The sequence below is a fragment of the Urtica dioica genome, chromosome 6 (assembly GCF_054948205.1).
Source record: "Urtica dioica subsp. dioica isolate 48M chromosome 6, U.dioica_male_clone48M_v1_H2, whole genome shotgun sequence".
Taxonomy (NCBI): domain Eukaryota; kingdom Viridiplantae; phylum Streptophyta; class Magnoliopsida; order Rosales; family Urticaceae; genus Urtica; species Urtica dioica.
This window is the reverse complement of record NC_142761.1, coordinates 33,897,891-33,919,416: the sequence shown is the minus strand read 5'-3', so window position 1 is coordinate 33,919,416 and position 21,526 is coordinate 33,897,891. Positions and strand designations below refer to the sequence as shown.

Genomic DNA, 21,526 nt, shown 5'->3' with positions numbered 1-21,526 from the left:
GAATTCCCCCACAAAATCTGCCCCCAAAAATCTCGCCCACACTCCTCAATCCCATTTTTCTCGCGATAACTTCCCTCCTGACCTCCCCTTTTCTCGGCTCACCGATAGTAATCGAACAAGCTCACTAAATGCCCCTCTATCTCTCCCTATAAACCCCCCTCCAATCCATATCTCAAAGGGTCAACCCCCCTCTTATGCGGCAAAAATCTTATCTCGAAATCCCTCCGAGTTCCCCTTCTGTCCAACTACCCACTATACCCCCAGGTTTTGAGTCTTCCAATTCTACCCTTAATGAATTACCCATATCCCCCCCCCCCCTTTCCCCGTCTCAAATCTCTCCCTCATCAACTTCCAATGTCATTCCCACCAATATCTCTTCTCCCAACTCCCCTCACCCAACCTCACACCATCCCCAAATACCCATCCTCTCCCACCCCATTCCAACCTTCTTCCCCTCCACGACTACTCTCAGGTCTTCTCAGTGGGTCTCACGTCTGCAGACTCCCCTCACCCAGTGAAAAAATGGAAGAAAGTGGCGAGGGACGTGGGTAAGGCTAGGGCTATTCATTCCTCGGCGGCCAAAGCTCATAAACGTAAGCCATCTGGTGACTCCTCTACTACTTGTGAAAAGCTTAGGAAAACAGTGGATGATGCTTCCATCTCCACCACAGGATCGGCGGAGACTGCCTCGCAGTCCCGCTGGGTCCAATGAATTGCTTAGCATGGAATGCTCGGGGTTTGGGGAACCCCGAGTCATTCCTAAGACTCAAAGGCCTCATCCAAGGTTACTCCCCGGGTCTGGTTTTCCTCAGTGAGACTAGACTCCATGGCAGGCGTGCTCGTGACTTTGGGCCCAGGCTTCGTTTCCCTCATTCCCTCGCGGTGGATAGTCGTGGTCAGAGTGGGGGTCTTCTTCTCATTTGGCAAGCTGATTGGAATGTGGACATTAGAAGCTACTCTCCTGGGCACATCGATTGTGTCATTTCAGACCCGCTTGACCGCGTTTGGCGACTTACGGGTTTCTATGGCCACCCTTGTCGGGATCAGCGCTCCCACTCCTGGGACCTCCTCCGCCGCCTCTACTCTCTCTCATATCTACCTTGGTGCTACTTTGACGACTTCAACGAAATCCTAGACTATAAGGATAAAGTCGGAGGATCTTCAAGACCAAGGCCGAGTATGTTTGACTTCAGTATTTTCCTCGACGATTGTTGTCTCAGAGACCTCCCCTTCATTAGGGCTCGACTGACTTGGGATAATGATCAGAGTGGTTCTTCTAATATCCGCGAGAGATTAGACCATGTTGTTGCTAATGATGCTTGGTCTGATCTCTTCTCGCTTTCTCAGGTGGCTCACTTGGGCTTCCACGGCTCTGACCATCGGGTCATCCAGGTCCTCTTGGACCCCAAGACGGTCTCCAGGGCCCTCATATCTACCGCCTTCAGATTCGAGCCTTGGTGGATTAAAGAAGAAGGTTGTTTGGAGACGATTGAGCAATCTTGGAACTCATGTGACCACTCGAACTCCGGGGACTCTTTGGTGGCATGTATCAAAAAACTGTGGCGACTTTCTCCAGGGCTGGAGTCGCGAGAAATTTGGGATAATTCCCAAGCAAGTCCGTGCCATGGAGAAGTTGCTCTCCTCCCTCCAAAATGGGAGTCGTTTCGCTGCCAATGTCTCCCTTATCAGAGATACTGAAAAGTCCATCTTCGCTTGCTTGTTCTTTAAGAGCACCACTAGAAACAACGTTCGAGAGTGGATTGGTTGCGCTTTGGTGATGCTAACACAAAATTCTTCCACGCCAAGGCTCGTGGTCGATGGAAAAAAAACCTCATCAAGGGGCTGGAGGACGATGGCGGGTCTTGGTTCGAGGATCGTGATAACATAGCCCGTATAGCTGAAAACTACTTTTCCGACATCTTCAGCTCTTCCTCCCCATCCACCGACAACCTGCAGGTCTTCGAGGGTACTCCAATTGTCAGCCTTGATCAAGATAGCAGAACAGCCCTGGACGTCCCTCTCTCTCTTGAAGAGGTAAAGCAAGCTCTCTTTGATATGGGTGCCGACAAATCCCCAGGCCCGGATGGCTTCCACCTGGCCTTCTTTCAGAAAATATGGAGTATCATAGGCCCCAGGATCTCCAAGGTTTGTCTGGCCGTCCTCAATAATGGTGCCTCGATTAGCCCTTTTAATCAAACTACGATCACTTTGGTCCCTAAAGTGAAGGTGCCAAGGAACTTAAAGGAGTATCGACCAATAAGTCTCTGCAATGTGACGTATAAGATTATCACAAAGGCCCTTGCAAACAGACTAAAGCATTATCTCGATCCCATCATCTCGCCGACTCAGAGTGCCTTCGTCCCTGGTCGCCTTATTACAGACAATATTATAGTGGCCTTCGAAACTCTACACTCCATGTCTCGTCGGAAAAAATGTAATAGAGGCTGGTCTTGTATGAAGTTAGACATGAGCAAAGCTTTCGACCGTGTGGAATGGTGTTTCATCGATACTATGCTTCGGAGGCTCGGTTTCAGTGACGAATGGAGACAATTGGTTATGGATTATATATCAAACCCGACGTACTCGTTCAATATCAACGGTGAAGCTGTTGGCAATGTTACACCTACCCGTGGGATTAGACAAGGTTGCCCTCTCTCTCCTTATCTCCTTCTCATCTGTGTTGAGGGACTTTCATCTCTTATTCGGGGTTCGACAATGGGCAAACAGTTAACAGGTTTTGCTAACGGACCAAGGGGACCTCGGATTGATCACCTTTTTTTCGCGAACGACTCTCTTATTTTTTACCGAGCCAGAGATTTCGATCTCCAGACTTTGAAAAGGGTGTTGAAGTGCTATGCGGAGGCTTCGGGGAAAATTATTAATTTCCAGAAATCCAGCATCCGTTTCAGCCCTAATGTCTCCTGTTTGGAAAGGAAATCTCTCAGTGACTTTATGGGCATCCCTGAATCAGCACTGCTTGACTCCTACCTTGGTCTCCAACAATTCGTTGGTCGTCGAAAAAAGATTGTCTTCCAAGGGGTTTGTGACAAAGTTCGGTCTCGCCTTTCTTCTTGGATGAGTCGGATGTTCTCGCAAGCCGGACGCGAAACTCTGATTAAAGCAGTGGCTCTACCGCTTCCCACTTATGCCATGAGTGTTTTCCGTGTCCCTGTTTCCCTTTGCTTGGAGATGGAGGCATTAATGGCGCGCTTTTGGTGGGGAGGGGACTCAGAAAACCGAAAAATCCACTAGGCGTCTTAGGATAAACTCTTCCTTCCGAAACTAGAGGGTGGACTTGGGTTTCGTGACCTTGGTCGTTTTAATCAGGCTCTCTTGGCCAAACAGGGCTGGCGCATCATATCTCGACCCTCTTCGCTTGCCGCTAAGGTACTAAAGGCTAAATACTTTCAAGCTGACTCTTTTATGTCTACTTAAGTTAAATTAGGGGCTTCTGATCTCTGGAGGTCCATCTTATGGGGTCGGGAGTGTTGGAATTGATCTAGGGTTTAAGAAAAAGTTTAACGCTTCGGGTAAGCGGCGGAATTTTAAAAATTTTCTTTTGACAAGTAAAACGATTTTACTAACCTAGACAAAGTGCAAGTACGTGTAAATAAAAACTATTATGAGCATCATAAATTTAGTAACCTTTTTAGAAGCTTGAACGTTGAGAAGCTTTTGGAAACTGGCAACATTCGTCTCCCCTCACAGCACGTCTCTCTTCTTTCCTCGGCAACACGAGCAACCACGATAGTTTCTATCACAAGAATCACTCGAGAGAAAATGAATTAGTGAGTGGGCACTTTTAAACACGACGACTCGAGAACAAGTCTCAAAGTCGAAGAGCTAAAATTGCTATGTCAAATGAGGACCTAGGTGCCAAAACAAAAACGAAAGAAAACTTAGAGATAGAGAGAAAGAGAGAGAGAGAGAGAGAGAGAGAGAGAGAGAGAGAGAGAGAAGGGGCGGCCAAGTTAGAGAGAGAAGCTCTCAATCTCTAAAACTTGGGATGAATGAAATGAGAAGAATAAGGCCCTTATTTATAGGAGAGACTTTACCTTCAATAAGGTAGTTTGCTCTTCTATAGAATATCACATATTCATGAGAAAAATTGCCTTAGTTCCCTTTCTCATTTGGGCGGCCAAGGGGGCTTTTAGAAGGCTTGGATTTATTTCCTCTTTTGCTCCCTTGCCTTGCTTGGTCGATTGCCCTTCTTCCTCATAGAGGAAATTTATTTCCTCTTTTTCTTTTGGCAAATATCTTCATACATTAATGCACAAAATAAACTCTCTTTCACACTAGGACTGCACGAAATTTTATCTCTCATTCCCTTGGGCTGGACGGCCAAAAGGCTTCTAGAAAGCCTTTCTAGATTTTTTCTTTACTTGTTCATGACAACATAAGAAAAGCCCATTAAGAATTTTCAAGTAAAATTCTATGAAATGAAATTAATTCACAAGGCCCAATGAACACATCATGGCCGAGTGATTTAAGTCATCATATGACCATGTCAAAAAATTTATTGACGTTCATTTCATGCCATGTCCAAAAAGACAAAATTACCCTTTCGACAATTTTCGTAAAACTTGTCTCGTTCTTGTTTTGACTTATCTTCTAGCTTAACTATTCCTACTCGATGTGATTTGTGACAGTGACCTCATGGATCCAAATGAACAAAGCGTGAGCTAAATACTAGGACTCAAAAGTTCACAAACCTTTTCCAAGTTTAGCTTAATGCCAACTGACTCCACTAAAGAGTTGACACTGAAAATCTCTCGATTCAAATGAATTTATTTTCTACTCAAGAATTCAACCTAATTGTAATAAGTGGATCCATTGAATATTATCTATGTTTACCCTTCATGAATATCATCAGCTAGTCGAGATTTACAAAATTACCATTTTACCCTTCTAGTTGTTATTTCCTCAACTCCTTTGTCGCTTGTGAATAAGTTAGAAACAATGTATTGACGAGGAGCTAACAAGTCACATTGTTTCATCCAAAAGAGTCAAGACTCAATTTGGACACTGGCCAGTTCATTTATTCACATTCTAAGGAACAACGCATGATGTGATATACATTGCATTTCAGCAATCTTGTACATGAATTCCATATCAATGAGAACTTCACAAAGTTACTCATGACATCTTCACAACTTCGTACTTCACCAATAGGTCCTGTTCAGAATCACATAGTGAGTCCGAACTCTGACTTTCTCAAATGAGAATACGTAAGCTGTGAAATAGCATGTCTCATTTCAGGATTAAGGTAAGCATGATGCAATTCATACGTAGTGACTTCGAGACATAAGAGGTTAAATGGTTTGTTCTTATATGGTCTCTAGAAGTGCACTGGTCAATTCAGTACCTTCGGAAGATACCTAGAAGAACTATAGAGTCTCCAACTCTCAATGTCCCATAACCAGACATCATAGATTCTCCTAACAATCGTTCTGAGGTCAATAGTCCTTTGACTCTTAGATTGCGAATATATCGTTTTAAGCAAACTACGAAGAGTTTGTTCATGCAAATCTACATTTGTCTCTTCGTAAGTTGTTAAGTTTGTTTATGGACTAAAGACTAAGGTTTTATCATAAAGCATCAAACAGACAAGGAAGAATGAATGAACGTTTCAACTTTTTATTAATGAATAAGGAATTACAAGCAAGAGTCTTCGTGAGATTTTATTACATCAAATGTACAAAATAAAGACTACAACTCTTCTTGTGGGCACCATTGACAACAGGGAGGCTCTAGACAAAGGTCTCCGATGGAAAATTAAAGATGGCGCGAGTACTCAGGCCTTCTCCGACAAATGGCTTCCACGAGAACCCAGCCTCTCAGTTCTGACCTCCCCTCCGCCGAACTATGCCAATCTCCGAGTCTCAGAGCTTATTCACCCTAATTCGCGCACTTGGAATGAAGGATTGGTTAAGGAGATCTTTTGGCCACCTGATGTCGAGACGATTTTCTCCATCGCCTTAGGCCCCCATTCTGCCCCGGACTCCCTCCTCTGGCACTACGATCGCTCGGGAGAATACAGAGTTAAGTCAGGCTACCGGTTGCTCACGGCATCCACGCCCGAGACCTCTTCTTCCTCTCCGGCCTCGGCCTTCTGGAAATCCCTTTGGCATCTCCCCATTCTTCCGAAGATTAAAATCTTCATGTGGCAGCTAGTAAATGATATCCTCCCGACCTTTGAAGGCCTTGCCCGCAAGCACGTCCCTGTCCCGCGTTCTTGCCGTTGATGTGGTGCCTACGAATCCTCTGAGCACATCTTCTTCCTCTGTCCTCCAGTCAGGAAAATGTGGCGGCTTTCCACCATTGGTGAACGTCTTCAAAGGTCCCATTACGCTTGCTTTGGGTATCTTTTGAAATCTCTTTGGTCGGAGTTAGCAAGAGATGAACGTTCCCAAGTTGCCACCATATGCTTCCTCATTTGGAAGACCAGAAATGATGTTGTGCACAATTCAATCACCACCATCATCTCGGACATCCCGGAAATGGCTAGCTCCTGGGTTCATGAGTTTCAAGCTGCAACAACGCCCGCTTCTTCCAGGAAGCCCCGTGCCAAACCGGGCTGGATTTCGCCAAACGCGGGAAAACTGAAGATGAACGTGGACGCATCGATTCCTAATGATGGCCGGGGATCTGGTTTTGGGGGTGTAATCAGAGATGCTACTGGGTCTTTTATTGGTGCTTTCTGCAGCCGTGTACCTGTGACCCATGATCTACTCGTCGCTGAATGTCTCGCTCTCCGGGAAGGCCTTTTGTTTGCCAAAACTCAAGGTATCTCCGTGGATATGGTGGAAAGCGACAACCAATCTCTGGTTAATGCTATCCATTCTAGGAATCCTCCGCTCCTCATCGAACCCCTCATCACCAACCTACGCCTCCTCCTCGTCGACGCTGGTGACTGCTCGAGTCTTTTCGTCCCTCGCACAGGGAATGAAGTGGCTCACACTCTAGCGCGTTTGTCTTTTACTTTCTCCAACGCTGTTTGTTGGCTTTTCGATTGTCCGTCCTGTATTAAACATGTTCTAGCTTCTGATTTGGTTACTAAAGATTAATGATATGACACTCATCTTTCAAAAAAAGATTGGCTGCAAATGTCCGTACTGTCCTTTTCGTGCTCATAAAGTAGCCTTCGTGTCACAGATATTTCTAAATTATTTATTTATAGTAAATTACTAAAAAGTAAAAAAAAACTAATTAAAATGGTCTACGAATCTTCCCCCTTAAATCGACAAAACACTTATATATCAATTCCTCCTTCAAAAAAAAAAAAAAAAAAAAAAGAGAACACTTCCTCCTCTCGATCAGTCATGGAATCAGCAGAAGAAGAACAAGAAGACACCAGATACAATGATCGCTCATGGTGGGCCCAGAAAGCATGGAATCTCCTCTCGGAGGTTCGGCAAAACGGTCCGTTAATCCAATGCATCACAAACTTCGTGTCCATGGACCTAATGGCCAACACCCTCCTCTCCGCCGGAGCCTCCCCGGCGATGCTCCACACCGCCGAGGAGATCCCGGAGTTCACCCCACGCGTCGCCGCGCTCTGCCTCAACCTCGGCACGCTCTCCGCCACATGGCTCCCCGCCATGAGACTCGCCGCGTCCATCGCCGTCCGCTCCGCCACGCCCTGGGTCCTCGACCCCGTCGCCGCCGGAGCCACCCAGTTTCGTCTCCGGGCTTGTCTCGAGCTCGCCGGAATGGGTCCCACCGTCATCAGGGGAAACGCGTCCGAGATCATCGCTCTCGCCGCCGCGTCGTCCTCCTCCGATGGCTCGTCTAAGGTCAATACCTCTTTTAACTCATAAGATGTTTGATTTTGAGTTTTCTATTGCTAAATTTTTTTCTTCTGTTTTCAATTTATAAATTATGGTCAGCAAAAATAGTTACATAAATCTTAAAGTATCCTAGAGTTAGCAAGACATGTAGATTTTGAGATATAACTTGATCAATGAACATACAGTCCGAGATTTAAAGAAAAAAAAAATTGAACATTCAGTCCAAAATTACAGGATTGGGTCCAAGATAAGTGTTAAACACTCGTTTTAGTTTAACATTACAGTCGGCAAAAGACTCATATGTGTGAAAGAATCCATTTAGTAAGAGTTAGTAAGACATATCAGGTTCGTAGATTACTTATCGATTAATTTTGAGATAGAACCTCATTGTGATATGATAACGTAAGTATTGTTAAGCACCTTTTTTTTTTCCTTCAATATTTGTTTTCCAAGTTTTTATCCACCCGCTGTTTTAAGTGAAAAATTTGTGAAGTAGTTTTGTTCATTGGTTTATTGGTCACGTTTTATAATAGCCCAAGTCATGAAATCATTGCACCATCATAAACAGCTTCCGATTCTTTTTTGGGGGATTTATTATTACCAAACGCTTGAGAGCATAAGATCTTTAGATTTTAGTATTAGATTACTTTTTTTTTTCTCTGTTTGCAAATTGAAATTAGACTCAGCAAAAGGGTCACAAAGAGCTAGCAAGACATATAGATTTTTTTTGTTTGGTACATTACTCTTTTTTTTTTTTGTAATTAACTATGTTTTCAATTTAAGCAGTACACTAGGCAAATTAGACATATGAGTGTTAAAAGAATCCCAGAAACTTAGCAAGTCATAAAGAATCCCACGTAATAAGACATATAAGGTTCATAGAGTATGTCTGTAGTTTTCGATTAAATTTGCAACAGAACATCATAACGAGACGAAACCCAACACAAGTGCTGTAATTTTTTTTTTTCAAGTATTCATCAACCTGCTGTTTCAACTGAACAAAATTGTGTAGTAGCTTTGTTCGTTGATGGATCGGTCATAATTTTTAGTAGTTGGTGTATTTGTTTTAGTTAAAAAAAAAAAAAAAATCGCATTCATAGAAAGTTTCCAATTCTTCTTATTTTGGGGAGTGGTGTTATTATCACAGGGTGTGGACAGCTGTCACTCATCGACGGAGGCGATCGAGTCGGCGAAGGCGTTAGCGCGGTCAACAGGGGCCGTGGTGGCGATCTCCGGTGCGGTGGACATCGTGACGGACGGAGAGCGGGTCGTTGGGGCCCACAACGGGGTTCCGATGATGCAGAAGATCACTGCCACGGGCTGCTCCGTCACCGCCCTCGTGGCGGCCTTTGTTGCCGTCGACAAGTCCCGGCGGCCACTCGAGGCCGCCGCCGCCGCGCTCGCCGTCTTCGGCCTCGCCGGAGAGATCGGGATGAGGACCGCCGGCGGGCCCGCCTCGCTCCGGACCCACCTCGTCGATTCGCTCTACGCGCTCGACCAGGAGTCCGTGACCTCGCTCGTCAAGATCCGAACCTTTGTTGGTGACGGTAAGTGAATAAAAAGTATTGATTTCGGTGTGAATAACGAGAGAATTCGAGTGGTTTTTATTGTTTTTCGTTGAATAATAGAAACCGATGAGGAAGCTCTATGCTTGACGCCTTACCATTCTTAGTTATAGTTAGAAAAAAGTAAGTGTCAGCTTATTAAATAAAGTCAAAAGAGCTCATACCAGTTTGCTTTGACAAATAAAAATAAATTCCTATGTATTTCATATGAATAATAAATACCTCAACATGGCTCTTTGGCTTCATTCCTTGTGTCCGGAATTTAATAACTATTATCTTTCAGTTCTTTCCAGGGATTTCTGGTTGTGATCGTTGTTTTTTTGTGTCCTCTTTTCGGATCTGCGTGTTTGTTTGCATACAGCCAGGTTTACGGCCAAAATGCAACTTTCCTTGGCTGAATATATCCCTTCATTTATTGATAACATCTCACTGTTTCTTAAAAAAAAAAAAAAAAACACCTCAATAAATGAGGAATGTCTGCGTTTGTGTCTTAGAGTTTAGTTTTGGTTCTGTTCTAAATAAAACTCATCATACCAATATGCTTTGACAAATCACAATAAATTCCTCTGTATTTCATGTACAATGATCAAATTTTTTTTCAAAATATTGAAGTACACTTAACATATACCCATAAAACAACAAGACTACAAAGAAAGAAAACAATCCACAAACACAGTCACACCAAAACAAACCCAACACACCAAACCAGAACAGAGCAAATGAGCAACTACTAGTAAGTGAGGTGGACGGTCATTCTGAGCAAAGTCTCGGCTCCGTCGGTGGAGATCTGCCCGGGCGGGATGAGAGGCCTGAGCTCAGCGGTACCGTACGCGTTCTTGAACTTTCCGGTGCCACCTGTCACCGAGATCTGCGACAAGGTCGATCCGATAGTGTAGACCCCGAAAAAGTTGAGATTGTCGTCGAACTCGCCGCTCTCCATCATGGCCGTGAAGGCCATGAGCTGCTTCGTCCCATCGGCTGAGCTCGCCACGTAGATCCCCTGCGCCTTCCCGAGCGCCTGCGACCCGAGCTCGGGACCCGTCGTCAGAATATCGTCGATCACCGTTATGGTCCCGAAGCCGAGGCCGAGCCCGTCCGCCGCCAGCTGGGTCTGGACGGCGCTGACCTGGCTGTTGGGCTGGATGCTGACCTGGCCGGCGAAGGCCGTCCCCGAGAGCCCCGACCCGAGCGGGAGCCCCGTCACGCCGTTGACCGTCGGGAGAGCCCCGTTGGCGTTGGGGAGCGCCACGGCGTCGTCGGGGACGGTGAAGCCGATGGGCTTCGCGAACGGGACTTGGCTGCTGTAGATGTTCCCGAGAAGGCCCGTCACGGGACGGGCCGTCGGGCTGTTTCCTCCCACTATGTCGTGCATGTACATCTCCAGAACCGTCTCGCCGCCGATTCCGAGCACGGGAAACCCGGCGTTGGCCGTGAATACGATCAACGCAATTAGGTAGATTGAAGAGGAACTCATTGTTAGCTGTTTTTTTGTGTTTCTAGAGGCTTTGGAGATGGGAGTTGAGGATTTGATATGTTTGGGCAAGCTCTTTGTTTCTCTTTTTTATAAGGCTGATTGTGTAAGTATTGGAGTGGTTGACTAGACCCAAAAAAGATTGTGAAGTTGTTGTATTTGTAATTGAGCAGCGAGGTTTGAGGTTTTTTTTTTTTTTTTTTTGGATTAGGTGAGTTTGTTTAAAATGGTTTTGTTACATGATTTGATCTTATTCCATCAAAGCATAGCTTAGTCGATATTTGATTTGTATAAAATATGAGACCGATGGTACATCATCAACAATGAATACTCTTGTATAAACAGAAAACATAGCTCCAATATATAAAAAGATAACAATAAAAAGCATCAATACAATTTCTGAACCGGGAAAGCTCTAGAGCATACGAATCCAACGTCAGTTGCACGCGAGCCCGAAACCAAAAGAATAAACCCAGCCACGAATACAAAAAAGAACAATATCACATGTTTGCTGTGTAAATAACGACAACAATAAGCATAAATCCCAATCGGCGAGGGAAAAATAGTGCATGATCCTCTTTTTTAGACTACATTTTTGGACAGCAATAAGCATAATTCGTACACTACGGTCTCGGCCTCTTGCGGCGAGGAGATTGCACTGCGGGATCATAATCTTCCACATTCTGTTGCGAAAGCGGTTTAAAATCCGGAAGAAAATTAACGTCGAAACTAACAAGCTCCTGCGTGAACAAAAAAAATATATAGAATTACACAAACATAAATTACATCACATAAACTTCATCTAATTTTTAAAAAAAAAAAAAAAAAGAAAAACTCACACTAAACCAGGAGCAAAAGTTTTGAATAGAATCTTCCTCTACAACATGTTGCTCTCGCGGCTGATCATCACAAAACATATGCTCCTGCATAAATAATATACAAGTAATAATAACATCACATATACTTGAAGGAAGCAATGAATAATTTGGAAAAAAAAAACTCACACTAAACATGGGCCTTTCAATTTGAATGGCATCTTCAACGGCCAATTGTTGCAATTGTCTCTCTTCAACGGCCAACGAAGAGTTTTGAAGAGCATCTTCCTCTACAACATGTTGCTCTTGCGGCTCATCATCCAAAATCACAAGCTCCTGCATAAACAATATACACGTTATACATACAAACTTTCACATAATAACGTCACATATATATACTTTCAACCAATGACAAACTCACTTAAAATGGATCTTCAACTGCCAACTGTTGCTCTGGAATCTCATCATGCTGACTTTGGAAGATCTCCGGTGTTGCGGCGGTGGAAGCGGTACTATAATTGGTCATGGAAGCGGTGCTATATGCGGTGCGGTGCTGTCTTTTACCCGACAAACCGACCATTCTTCAAAATTGCAACAGACCAATAAATAATTTAATATTTTATTGAATACAATTATCTTTAGAAAATATTTTGCTATGAGATACTGCATGATTTACGCTTGTAGTATCATTGGTGTGAAGTATGAACTCGTGCATGATCCAGTGAGTATTGACGGCGCGATTTGTTTGAGCTTCGTAAGCGTAAAAGTTGAGATGATTCATGACTCCGATCACACCGTCGTTAGAATTTTTAATCGGCTTCGTTTGTGCAGCTCTCCAAAATCCGGTTTCACCGCTGCGATTCACATTCTGGCCGGACGACGACTTCGGCACCCTCTTTATTAGATAATACGCTACGTTGTCGAACAGGTTCACGTTCGGACTCCCTGTACATAATTTTAAAATGTTAAGGGAAATAATTATCAGTTTTTTTTTTTAATTCAAACACCACAGCAAATAACAAACACTTGAACCAATGACAAATTTACCAGTACCTAGATAGGTCAGAAAAGAAAACCATAAAACCATGTTGTCATGTTGAGTAGAAACGGATATGACATTAATATATCAATTTACAGGCAACTAAACTCAAAATAAAGCCACCAAGGTTGAAAGGCCAAACGGTTATGTATTTCAGTGTACAACCCACCAAAATAAAGCCCAGGAAGCCTTGTTTGTAATGGCGAAAATTTCAAACAATCTGGAGATTTGAAATATTAGTTACATCTATCTTGGTTTCAAATTCTTTCCATTAAACATAAATGTTTTTTTTTATAATACTACTTTTAAATGTTTACTACGATGTAATTTTTTTTCTTTCCTCACATGTTACGATGTATATTAATCTACATTAAGTTGTTCATGCTAAGAATAAAAGCAAGAAACAAAGATCACAAAATAATAATATTAGTTTCAATTCATACATTAATTCTCGTAAAACTTATTTCTAATCTAGTTTTCTGGTAATGGTACGCTCGGGTTTACCCTATGGACTTTCTTTCTGGAACTCACTATCCCAAATACTTGAAATTTCCTACCCCTATGAACCATAGTCCTTCCTTTTATCCAATAGAATTTTGTGTGCATCTAGTTATTTAATTTTGTGACGTGTTAGTGAAAGTTTGTGACAACGATTCCATCAAATATATTTAGTTCTATATTAGCTTGTGATTATCGGATTCCTCAATTTAGCTAGTCCTCGTGGGATCGACTCGTTCTTACGATTTATTACTATTGCGACCACGTGCACTTGCGTGTGCGAGAAAATTCGCAACAGAGATCCACCCGCAGCCCAGTCTTGCTGAACAATTCAAGGAAATGCGAGAGCATATCCAGGCATTGGAGACCAACAACACGGAGCTACATGGAAGAATCCAGGCGAAAAGGGTCACCATGATGAGCGCGGTGGTGATCCCTGATGAAGAGCCCTCTCAGCGATCCGGGAAATAACCCATGGAGCAGGAACCGAGGATTAAAAAAATCTCGGAGACACGCCAAGGATCGTATGAAAGGGGTTGGGAAGATTCTGACTCGGAGGGTTTCCAAACCAGCCAGGGAAAGATCCCTGACAGGTACCAACCTTCCGGAGAAAGAAGCTGCTCCCAGACCATGAAAGATCATGAAGAAGAAGAAGAAGATGCAGAAAAACTCGACGATGATCTCTGACGGTGATCGAACACGAAAAGCCTGCTTCACGACTGATACGAAGGAATCTTCTTCACTCTGGTTGTGGCGGCGGCGGGTCGGAGCTCCGGTGTGTTTGGGGCGGCAACGACGAGAGCATCGAAGAGCACATCGACGAAGAAGGCAGAGATCCACGGAGATGAGGGTTGCGTCGTCGTCGGCAATAGAGATCCAAGAGATCCACGGAGATTAGGGATGATTTCTATGGCGTCGGCAATGGCGGTCGACGAAGACGAGGATGGTGATGGCGATCGACGAAGACGAGGACGGCGACGACGAGCGACGATAACGACGAAGGCGATGGCGAGCGACCACTAGGACAAAAAAACGTCATCCGGTGCGACGATTGTTGCACCTAATACCTCATATGTCGCACCTAAAAGTTTATTAGGTGCGACAATAGGTGCGACAAAGTCGCACCTAAAAGCCCGTCGCTAAAGGCATTAGGTGCGACATGTCGCACCTAATAAGTATACCTTTAGGTGCGACACTTTCAGGTACGACATTGTCGCACCAAATGCCCAAGCTATTTTCCTGCCAAATTTAATAAAATTGGCGGGTAAATTCATATCGGGTGCGACATTGTCGCACCTAATGCCGTTCCCGCCATTATATTCGGTGCGACAATGTCGCACCGATTATGTTTTTTTAATAAAAAAAAGTTACAGAATTAGAAAATTAAATCAAAATTCATTTAGAATTAAATAAAAATTAATTGACAAAATTCTAAATTAATTAGAAATAATATTCTGAAAATAGAATTCTTAATTAAAAATACAAATTCATTCTAAAAAAGCGAAAAAATAAATTCCTAAATTTTTTTCCTATAAAACTTATCGATAGTAGAATTCCCTCTACCGAATAAGTTGCCAGAACTTTGGGAACCGCTTCCGCGTCCTCGTCCACCGCTGCCTGACGCGCTGCCGCTCGCTCCGCCGCTTTCGTAAGGACGGTCTCGCAAGAAATCCATAGAACCAGGCGTAGAACCCGGCGTGGAACCTGGCGTCTGCTGATCAGTCTCACCTAGTTACGGTGCATGCGGAGGTTGGGGAGTCGTGGGAGGCTGGTTGTGCATCTGGCTGAGGAAGGCGATTTATTGTCGCATCTCCTGCAGCTCGGCTTGTTGGGCATCCATCTGAGCTCGCATCTCAGCAACCAATGGATCGGTCTGAGATGACGAACTTGACGAGCCTCTATCTAGCGTTTGGGCAACACCCAACGATGACCTTGGGATCGAAGGCCCTAAACAGACTTCCCAGTCTCTGCGTACTCCCAAAACATCGCGCATCGCGTACATCTCCGCATCTTCTTGGGAGATCACAGTGTTTTGCTCCGCCGCTTGCCGCAAAATATCTATCGTTTGGGCGGTGATTTGATCCTTAAAAAAAACCACAAAAAACTTATCAGATAAGAAGAAATAAAGTAATTAAATATAGTAAATAAAAAATTAACTTACGTATTGCGACTTCGCGAAGTCCGTCGTCCACGATCCCTTAGCGTCATGGTGTTTAACTGACCATATCGCTAAAGCCGAGCCTATACTCTCATCTTCCCTTCGCTGTAATTTTTCAACATTAAAATATGAATCACATATATATTGCATATTAATATTAAGAGACTTACGTTCCTCGAGCGATGACCAAAAAAACTAAGCGACCCTTGTCTCGCCTTCGTTTTCTTCATCTTCGAATTTTCCCGGTTGCGGACAGACTTCGCCTGCGAGACATAAATTAGTTAAGTTCAATTTTAAGAATTTCAAATAACCATCGGAAGTTCAAATCATACCTTATGCTCCGGCGAGTCGAACGTCTCTATTGCTTTCAACCAGGCTTCCTGGTTATAGCCTTCGGGAGTTTCGTTTTTAGCGAGATCCTTACTCCCGCAAAATGTCTTGAAGAAGAGCTGCGACAACCTCGACTTCTGGCCACGTCGCATCCTCTTCGCATCGCGAATGATAGCCACATCAATCTCGTTGCGAATAGGATCTGCAGGCACAAGCTCGCCACTGTCGGGACGTTCATAAACGAAGCGATACTCGTTATGAATCGAAGTCATAAGAGCCACCACACTCTGCGCAGGCACATGATTCCAGTCTGGGAGGTCGACCGGAATGGTGCTCTTGATCAGGTTTCCTAATCGGTTTTGGAACGTCCCGATCAACGGATTTTGCTCCCTGACGTCTTGGTAGAACGCCTGGGCAGTCTGATCGTAGCGAACTGTGTTCGCTCCAGGGGTTCCAACACCAGCTCTCGCAGAAACGAGGCCAGTCGTTGGTCCCCGCTTCTTCCTCGACATCTGCGGGGGGTCACGCTCTCCTCCTGATGGGTCCTGACCTGAAGTAGACATCCTGCTCCTGATCGTTTTTAATGTTCCAAGGTATCTCTCGATTGGGTACATCCATCGCATAAGCATCGGACCTCCACACAACGCTTCATCTGGTAGATGAATTGCCGCGTGAACCATGATCGTGAAAAAAGCTGGCGGAAATATCATCTCAAACTTACACAATATCTCAATGATTAAATCTTGCGCTTTTTTGAGATCGTCCACTCTCAGGGTTCTAGAACTGATCAACTTGAAAGAGCTCGGAGATCGTCTCTTGTATCGGTTTTGGCACAAAAGGGCGAATACCATCAGCCAACAGCCTCTGCATGATCACGTGACAATCGTGCGACTTCAAACCTGTGAGCTTCCCGTCAGCAGTTACATTTTTCTTCAAATTTCCAGCGAGCCCGTCTGGGAATTTAACAGATTGGAAGAACTCGGTAAAACGGTGTCTCTGCTCAAGCGTTAACGTGTACACTGCTGGCGGTTTGTACCACCCATTCCTTTGTTGTCTCAAGTGCAGAGAAGACTTGATTTTCAAGTCCATCAAGTCAAATCTCGACTTCTCCAGATCGTAGTTCTTCTTTTCCAAGCTGAGCATCGTCCCGAGAAGATTCTCGCATACGTTCTTCTCTATATGCATGACGTCCATGTTGTGCTTCAACTCCAATTCTGACCAATAAGACAACTTATAGAAGATGCTCTTTTTGGTCCAATTCAATTCGCACTCAGCACGTTTTCGTTTACCGATATTTTTGCCGGTTGTCGTGGATGAAACACTAGTCAACTTATCGAGTATGTCTTGCGCAGTCAACTTGACAGGTTTCAGGCGCTTCTCGTGACGATTTACGTAGTGATCAGTGCTTTTCCTCAATCGGTGAGGCGTAGGCAAGAGTCGACGATGGTCATAGTAGACAATCCTGTTTCTAATTTTCATAGATGACGTCTCAATGTTGCACGTGGGGCACGCAAGATACCCTTGGCCACTCCATCCCGACAAATACGATCGAGCCGGAAAGTCGTTTATCGTCCATAGAAGCGCGGCACGCAACCGAAATACTTCATCGTTCGCCCCGTCTCGCACTTGGAACCCAGTATCCCACAATTCTTTCAGTTCTTCAACTAGTGGTTCTAAAAACACGTCCATGTCTTTTCCAGGTGAGCTCGGTCCAGGTATCAAAAGCGTCAGCATCAAGTACTCTTTTTTCATGCACAAACAAGGTGGCAAGTTGTACGTAGTTAGTACCACGGGCCACATACTATACGCTAGACTCATTTCCCCAAACGGGTTGAACCCATCAGGAGCTAGTCCCAGACGTACGTTACGAGGCTCTGCAGCGAAATTTGGGTATCTCTCATCTAGATTCTTCCACGTCGAACCATCCACAGGATGTCGCAAAACGCCTTCTTCTTTGACGCGATCTCGTTCGTGCCACTGCATCTCAAGCGACGTGTGTCGAGAAGCGTACAATCGCTTCAATCGATCTTTCAAGGGAAAGTATCGTAATATCTTTTGTGATACATTCTTCCTGACTGGCTTCCATCTGCTCTCATTGCAAATTGGGCACACTTCAGCTTTCTCGAGATCTTTTCGAAATAACACACAATCGTTGATGCACGCGTCGATCATATCGTATCCCATGCCGAAACGCTTCAGCTTCGCCTTTGCCTCGTAGTGTTTTTCCGGAATTCGATTACCAATTGGATGAGACTTCCTCAAGAGCTGCAATAATTCTGTAAATGACTTGTTCGTCCAATGGTTCGTGACTTTGATGTGCATCAACGAAACCAAGAACGACAAAGATGAAAACTCTTTGCATCCAGGGTACAATTCTGCTTCCAACTCGACGAACAAGTCTTCCACTTGCTCATCTGCACGCACTTCACTCGGAGTCGGATCCGTAAAATCGTCGAAGTCCTCGTGATCCATTATATCATGGAGAGCATCGTGCAATCCACCGACTCCTCTCTGGTTAGTCTCGCTTGCATCTTCTACTTGGGTGAGCACATGACGTTCGCCGTGATGGTACCATTCGGTGTATCTCGGGGTAAACCCCTTGTTCAAAAGGTGATTCTTTACGACCCCGATGTCCAGCCATCTCACGTTATTGCAGGACTTACAAGGACAACGATAATGACCGTTTACGTTCGGGAGTTTGCTTGCAAGGCGGATAAACTCGTTAACCCCTGTTTTATATTGCAAACTCAACCGATTGTTCTCGGTAATCCAGTCCCTACTTGGATTTGACATTCTTCCGAATGAGATGGGAAATTGAGAGTTAAAAATGAATCGTTAGAATTCATTTTGTAAGAGTGAATTATTAGGAAATTAAGAGGTAAAATTGAGAGTGAATCGTTAATATTTGAAATTTAGAGTGAATTGTTATGAAATTGAGAGTGATGAATTGTTAGGAAATTGAGAGTGAATCGTTAATATTTGAAAGATTCGAGAGCGAATTTGTAAGAATGAAAGAGAAATTGTGAATGACATGTATTAATTTTGAAAAATGGTTAGAATTCGTTATTATATACAAATTCACTACTGATTTCATTAACGAGTTAACCAATTTCGACAAATTAGTTAATTCGTTAAAATATATTATCGGAAGAGTTAATTTTTTTGACAAATACGTTTTATTCTACCGAAAATTCGGCAGAGTTTCCCCTATCATATTAACATACTAAATACTAAACTGAACCTCCGTAGCTCGGTTGCAATAAATTTTCAATAAGTTTAAATTAAATTTAACATGTTACTAATTCATTTTAAAATATATTCATATATATTACTAATTAATCTAACTAAAAAAGTATTAAATTAATTAATTAACCAAATTTTCAACAAATTGCAATCAACTTAAACAAAACATGTTACAATTACAGTAAATTACACTAAACATGTTACTAATTAATTTAATATATTACCTTTAACTTAATTAATCTAATCTAACATGTTACATATTATTAAAAAATTTGACAATTACTATATGTTACTATTTTCATCAAAGTTATATTTTCATCTAATCTAACATGTTACTATTTTCATATATATTACTAATTAATCTAACTAAACATGTTACTAATTAATTAATTAATTAACTAAACGTGTTAACATCTAATCAAAGTTATATTTTCATATATATTACTAATTAATCTATATGAAATAATCTAAAAATATTAAATAATCTAAAAATATTACTAATTACAAATAACTAACCTTTTCTGAGGCGACGACGAGGCGACGAGATACGACGCGGGGCTGCGAGTGACCAAGCTGCGGCGAGGTCGGGGACGGGCTGCAGCAAGTCGGGGACGAGCTGCGGCAACATACATCGTGAAATAAATTAATAAGAATGCTCACAAGTCACAACCAAATGTCACAACATGCTAAAATCTATTAATGAATATTCTATTGAAATCTATAATATTTCAAGTCAATACAAAATTATTTTCCTTCATTTTTGGTCATCATTTTGCCTAACTTGTGCTAGCACCAAGAAAATGAGTGTCTATGTGACTAGTTTTAGGGTAATGTAGTCACCAAGAAAACGTCGGGCAGGGCCGGGGGCTGGGCCGAGGGAGTGGCTGTTGTGCGTGAGCGAGTCAATGTGGAGCTGAGGCCGATGGTGCATGAGCTGTCCGGCGGAGGGGTGTTCGAGGTGATGGTCCTGCGGCGGCGCTCCGACCTGCAGAAGCTGGACGGATTTGGGAGGCTCGGAGTTCAACATGGGACAAGTGGTGGCTGCCGTTACCCAAGGTGCCTCGCAGGGGGCTGTCGAAGGAGACTCGGAAGCGAGTTCAGCAGAAGCTGGACGGGTTGGGCGGCAGCGGGAGGGCCGAGGAGATGGCGAAGAGGAGGGATAGGTGCTGGTCACAGGCGGCGGGACGGGCCTGGTCGGAGAGAGACAGAGTGAGATTGAGAGAGAGAGGGTGAGACAGAATGAGAGAGAGAGAGAGAGAGAGAGAGAGAGAGAGAGATAGAGAGAGAGAGAGAGAGAGAGAGTGGGGACGTACCAGAGGGGCTGGTCGCCGGTCGGGGTTGGGCCGAGGACGGGCAGCGGCGGTGGGGAACGGCCTCGCTAATCGGGGGCGGGATGGCGGTGGGGCAGCGGGGCGGCGGGCTGGTCACGGTGGCGGGGCGGGACCAACTGGTCGGAGATGGAGAGAGAGATGAGTGAAATTGAAAGAGAGATGCGAAGAGAGAGACAGAGAGAGACGTACCTTGGAGGAGGACGACGAAGGGGTCACGGGCGGCGGGGGAGGTCACGGCGGAGGTTGAACGAGCGTCGGAGAGAGAGAGAGAGTTAGATAGAGAGATAGAGGCTGTTTGGGCGAGGAAGAAGACGCTCGGGTATTTAAAATACCCTAAAACTATTGGGTGCGATATTGTCGCACCTAATACTCATATTGGGTGCGACATTGTCGCACCTAATGTAATGTCGCACCCAATGTGAAATTACAGAACCAAAAAATATTCGGGAGGGAATTTCTGACCGTTTTAAATTTTAAACCCATTAGGTGCGACACAAGTCGCACCTAAAGGTATTAGGTGCGACATTTGTCGCACCCAATATCATTAGGTGCGACAGAGTGATATCAAGTGCGACTTTGTCGCACCGAATACCACTAAACATCAGCGAAATTTTTAGTCTTTTGGAGGACTATCTGGTGCGACATGTCGCACCTAATATCATCTTAGGTTCGACGTCGCACCTAATACCCTTCCTCACCCAATATGTTAATTTGTAGTAGTGGACGATAACGACGAAGGCGATGGCGAGCGACGAAGATGAGGACGATATGAGTCGAATTAGGTTTTTTAGGGTTTTTTTTTCTTCTTGTCGAATGGTTTGGAGTTGGGTTTGTTTAGATCTTAAGGGTATTATGGAGTTTTTTCACGTTTGGGCTATTTTGTCCCAAATGGTGAAAGGTTGAGTATTTTGCAAAACTCAATGTTTCAAATGGTTATTTAGTCACAGTTATCAAGACTCGCCAAATCGAGCCCCACAACATGATAAAGATCCCGTCAACACTCACCATGACTACTTGTAACATGCCTAGGTCGACATCTCTCATGCATCAAAGATATTTTCAATATTTGTGTTGAGAAAGAATTGAAAATAAATACATATAAAAAAAATGCTATTGAAAATAAGATTGTGTGGCATTGGCTAACATTAAACAGAACTCTATACCGGATTACGGAATAAATAACCTTAAATAGAGACTGTTTCTTGTTGTAAGTGAAACGAAGCATTCCACCGGAGTTAATGCAGTTAAGGGTTCACACAATCTTATTTTCAATAGCTTTTTTTTTT

At 43.8% G+C, this 21,526-nt stretch overlaps 4 protein-coding genes across 4 annotated transcripts; 3 read left to right on the top strand and 1 right to left on the bottom strand.

Annotated features, from left to right (window-relative positions):
- Positions 1–708: 708 nt before the first annotated feature.
- LOC149393750 (uncharacterized) lies at positions 709–6,245 on the top strand. Its single transcript, XM_089618143.1, has 3 exons — positions 709–1,542; positions 1,741–3,215; positions 5,744–6,245. Exons 1-3 carry the CDS (start codon positions 709–711, stop codon positions 6,243–6,245), a joined length of 2,811 nt encoding a protein of 936 aa, XP_089474269.1.
- Positions 6,246–6,302: 57 nt separating this feature from the next.
- On the top strand, positions 6,303–7,067 carry LOC149393749 (uncharacterized). Its single transcript, XM_089618142.1, has one exon. The coding sequence runs from the start codon at positions 6,303–6,305 to the stop codon at positions 7,065–7,067; it is 765 nt and encodes a 254-aa protein (XP_089474268.1).
- Positions 7,068–7,204: 137 nt separating this feature from the next.
- Positions 7,205–9,641, top strand: LOC149393748 (hydroxyethylthiazole kinase family protein). The gene is made up of 2 exons (XM_089617393.1): positions 7,205–7,796; positions 8,938–9,641. The coding sequence occupies exons 1-2, from the start codon at positions 7,215–7,217 to the stop codon at positions 9,343–9,345; spliced, it is 990 nt and encodes a 329-aa protein (XP_089473519.1). The 5' UTR covers positions 7,205–7,214; the 3' UTR covers positions 9,346–9,641.
- A 444-nt stretch (positions 9,642–10,085) lies between these two features.
- LOC149393747 (Disease resistance-responsive (dirigent-like protein) family protein) lies at positions 10,086–10,829 on the bottom strand. The gene has a single exon (XM_089618141.1). The coding sequence runs from the start codon at positions 10,827–10,829 to the stop codon at positions 10,086–10,088; it is 744 nt and encodes a 247-aa protein (XP_089474267.1).
- Between the last annotated feature and the right edge of the window lie 10,697 nt (positions 10,830–21,526).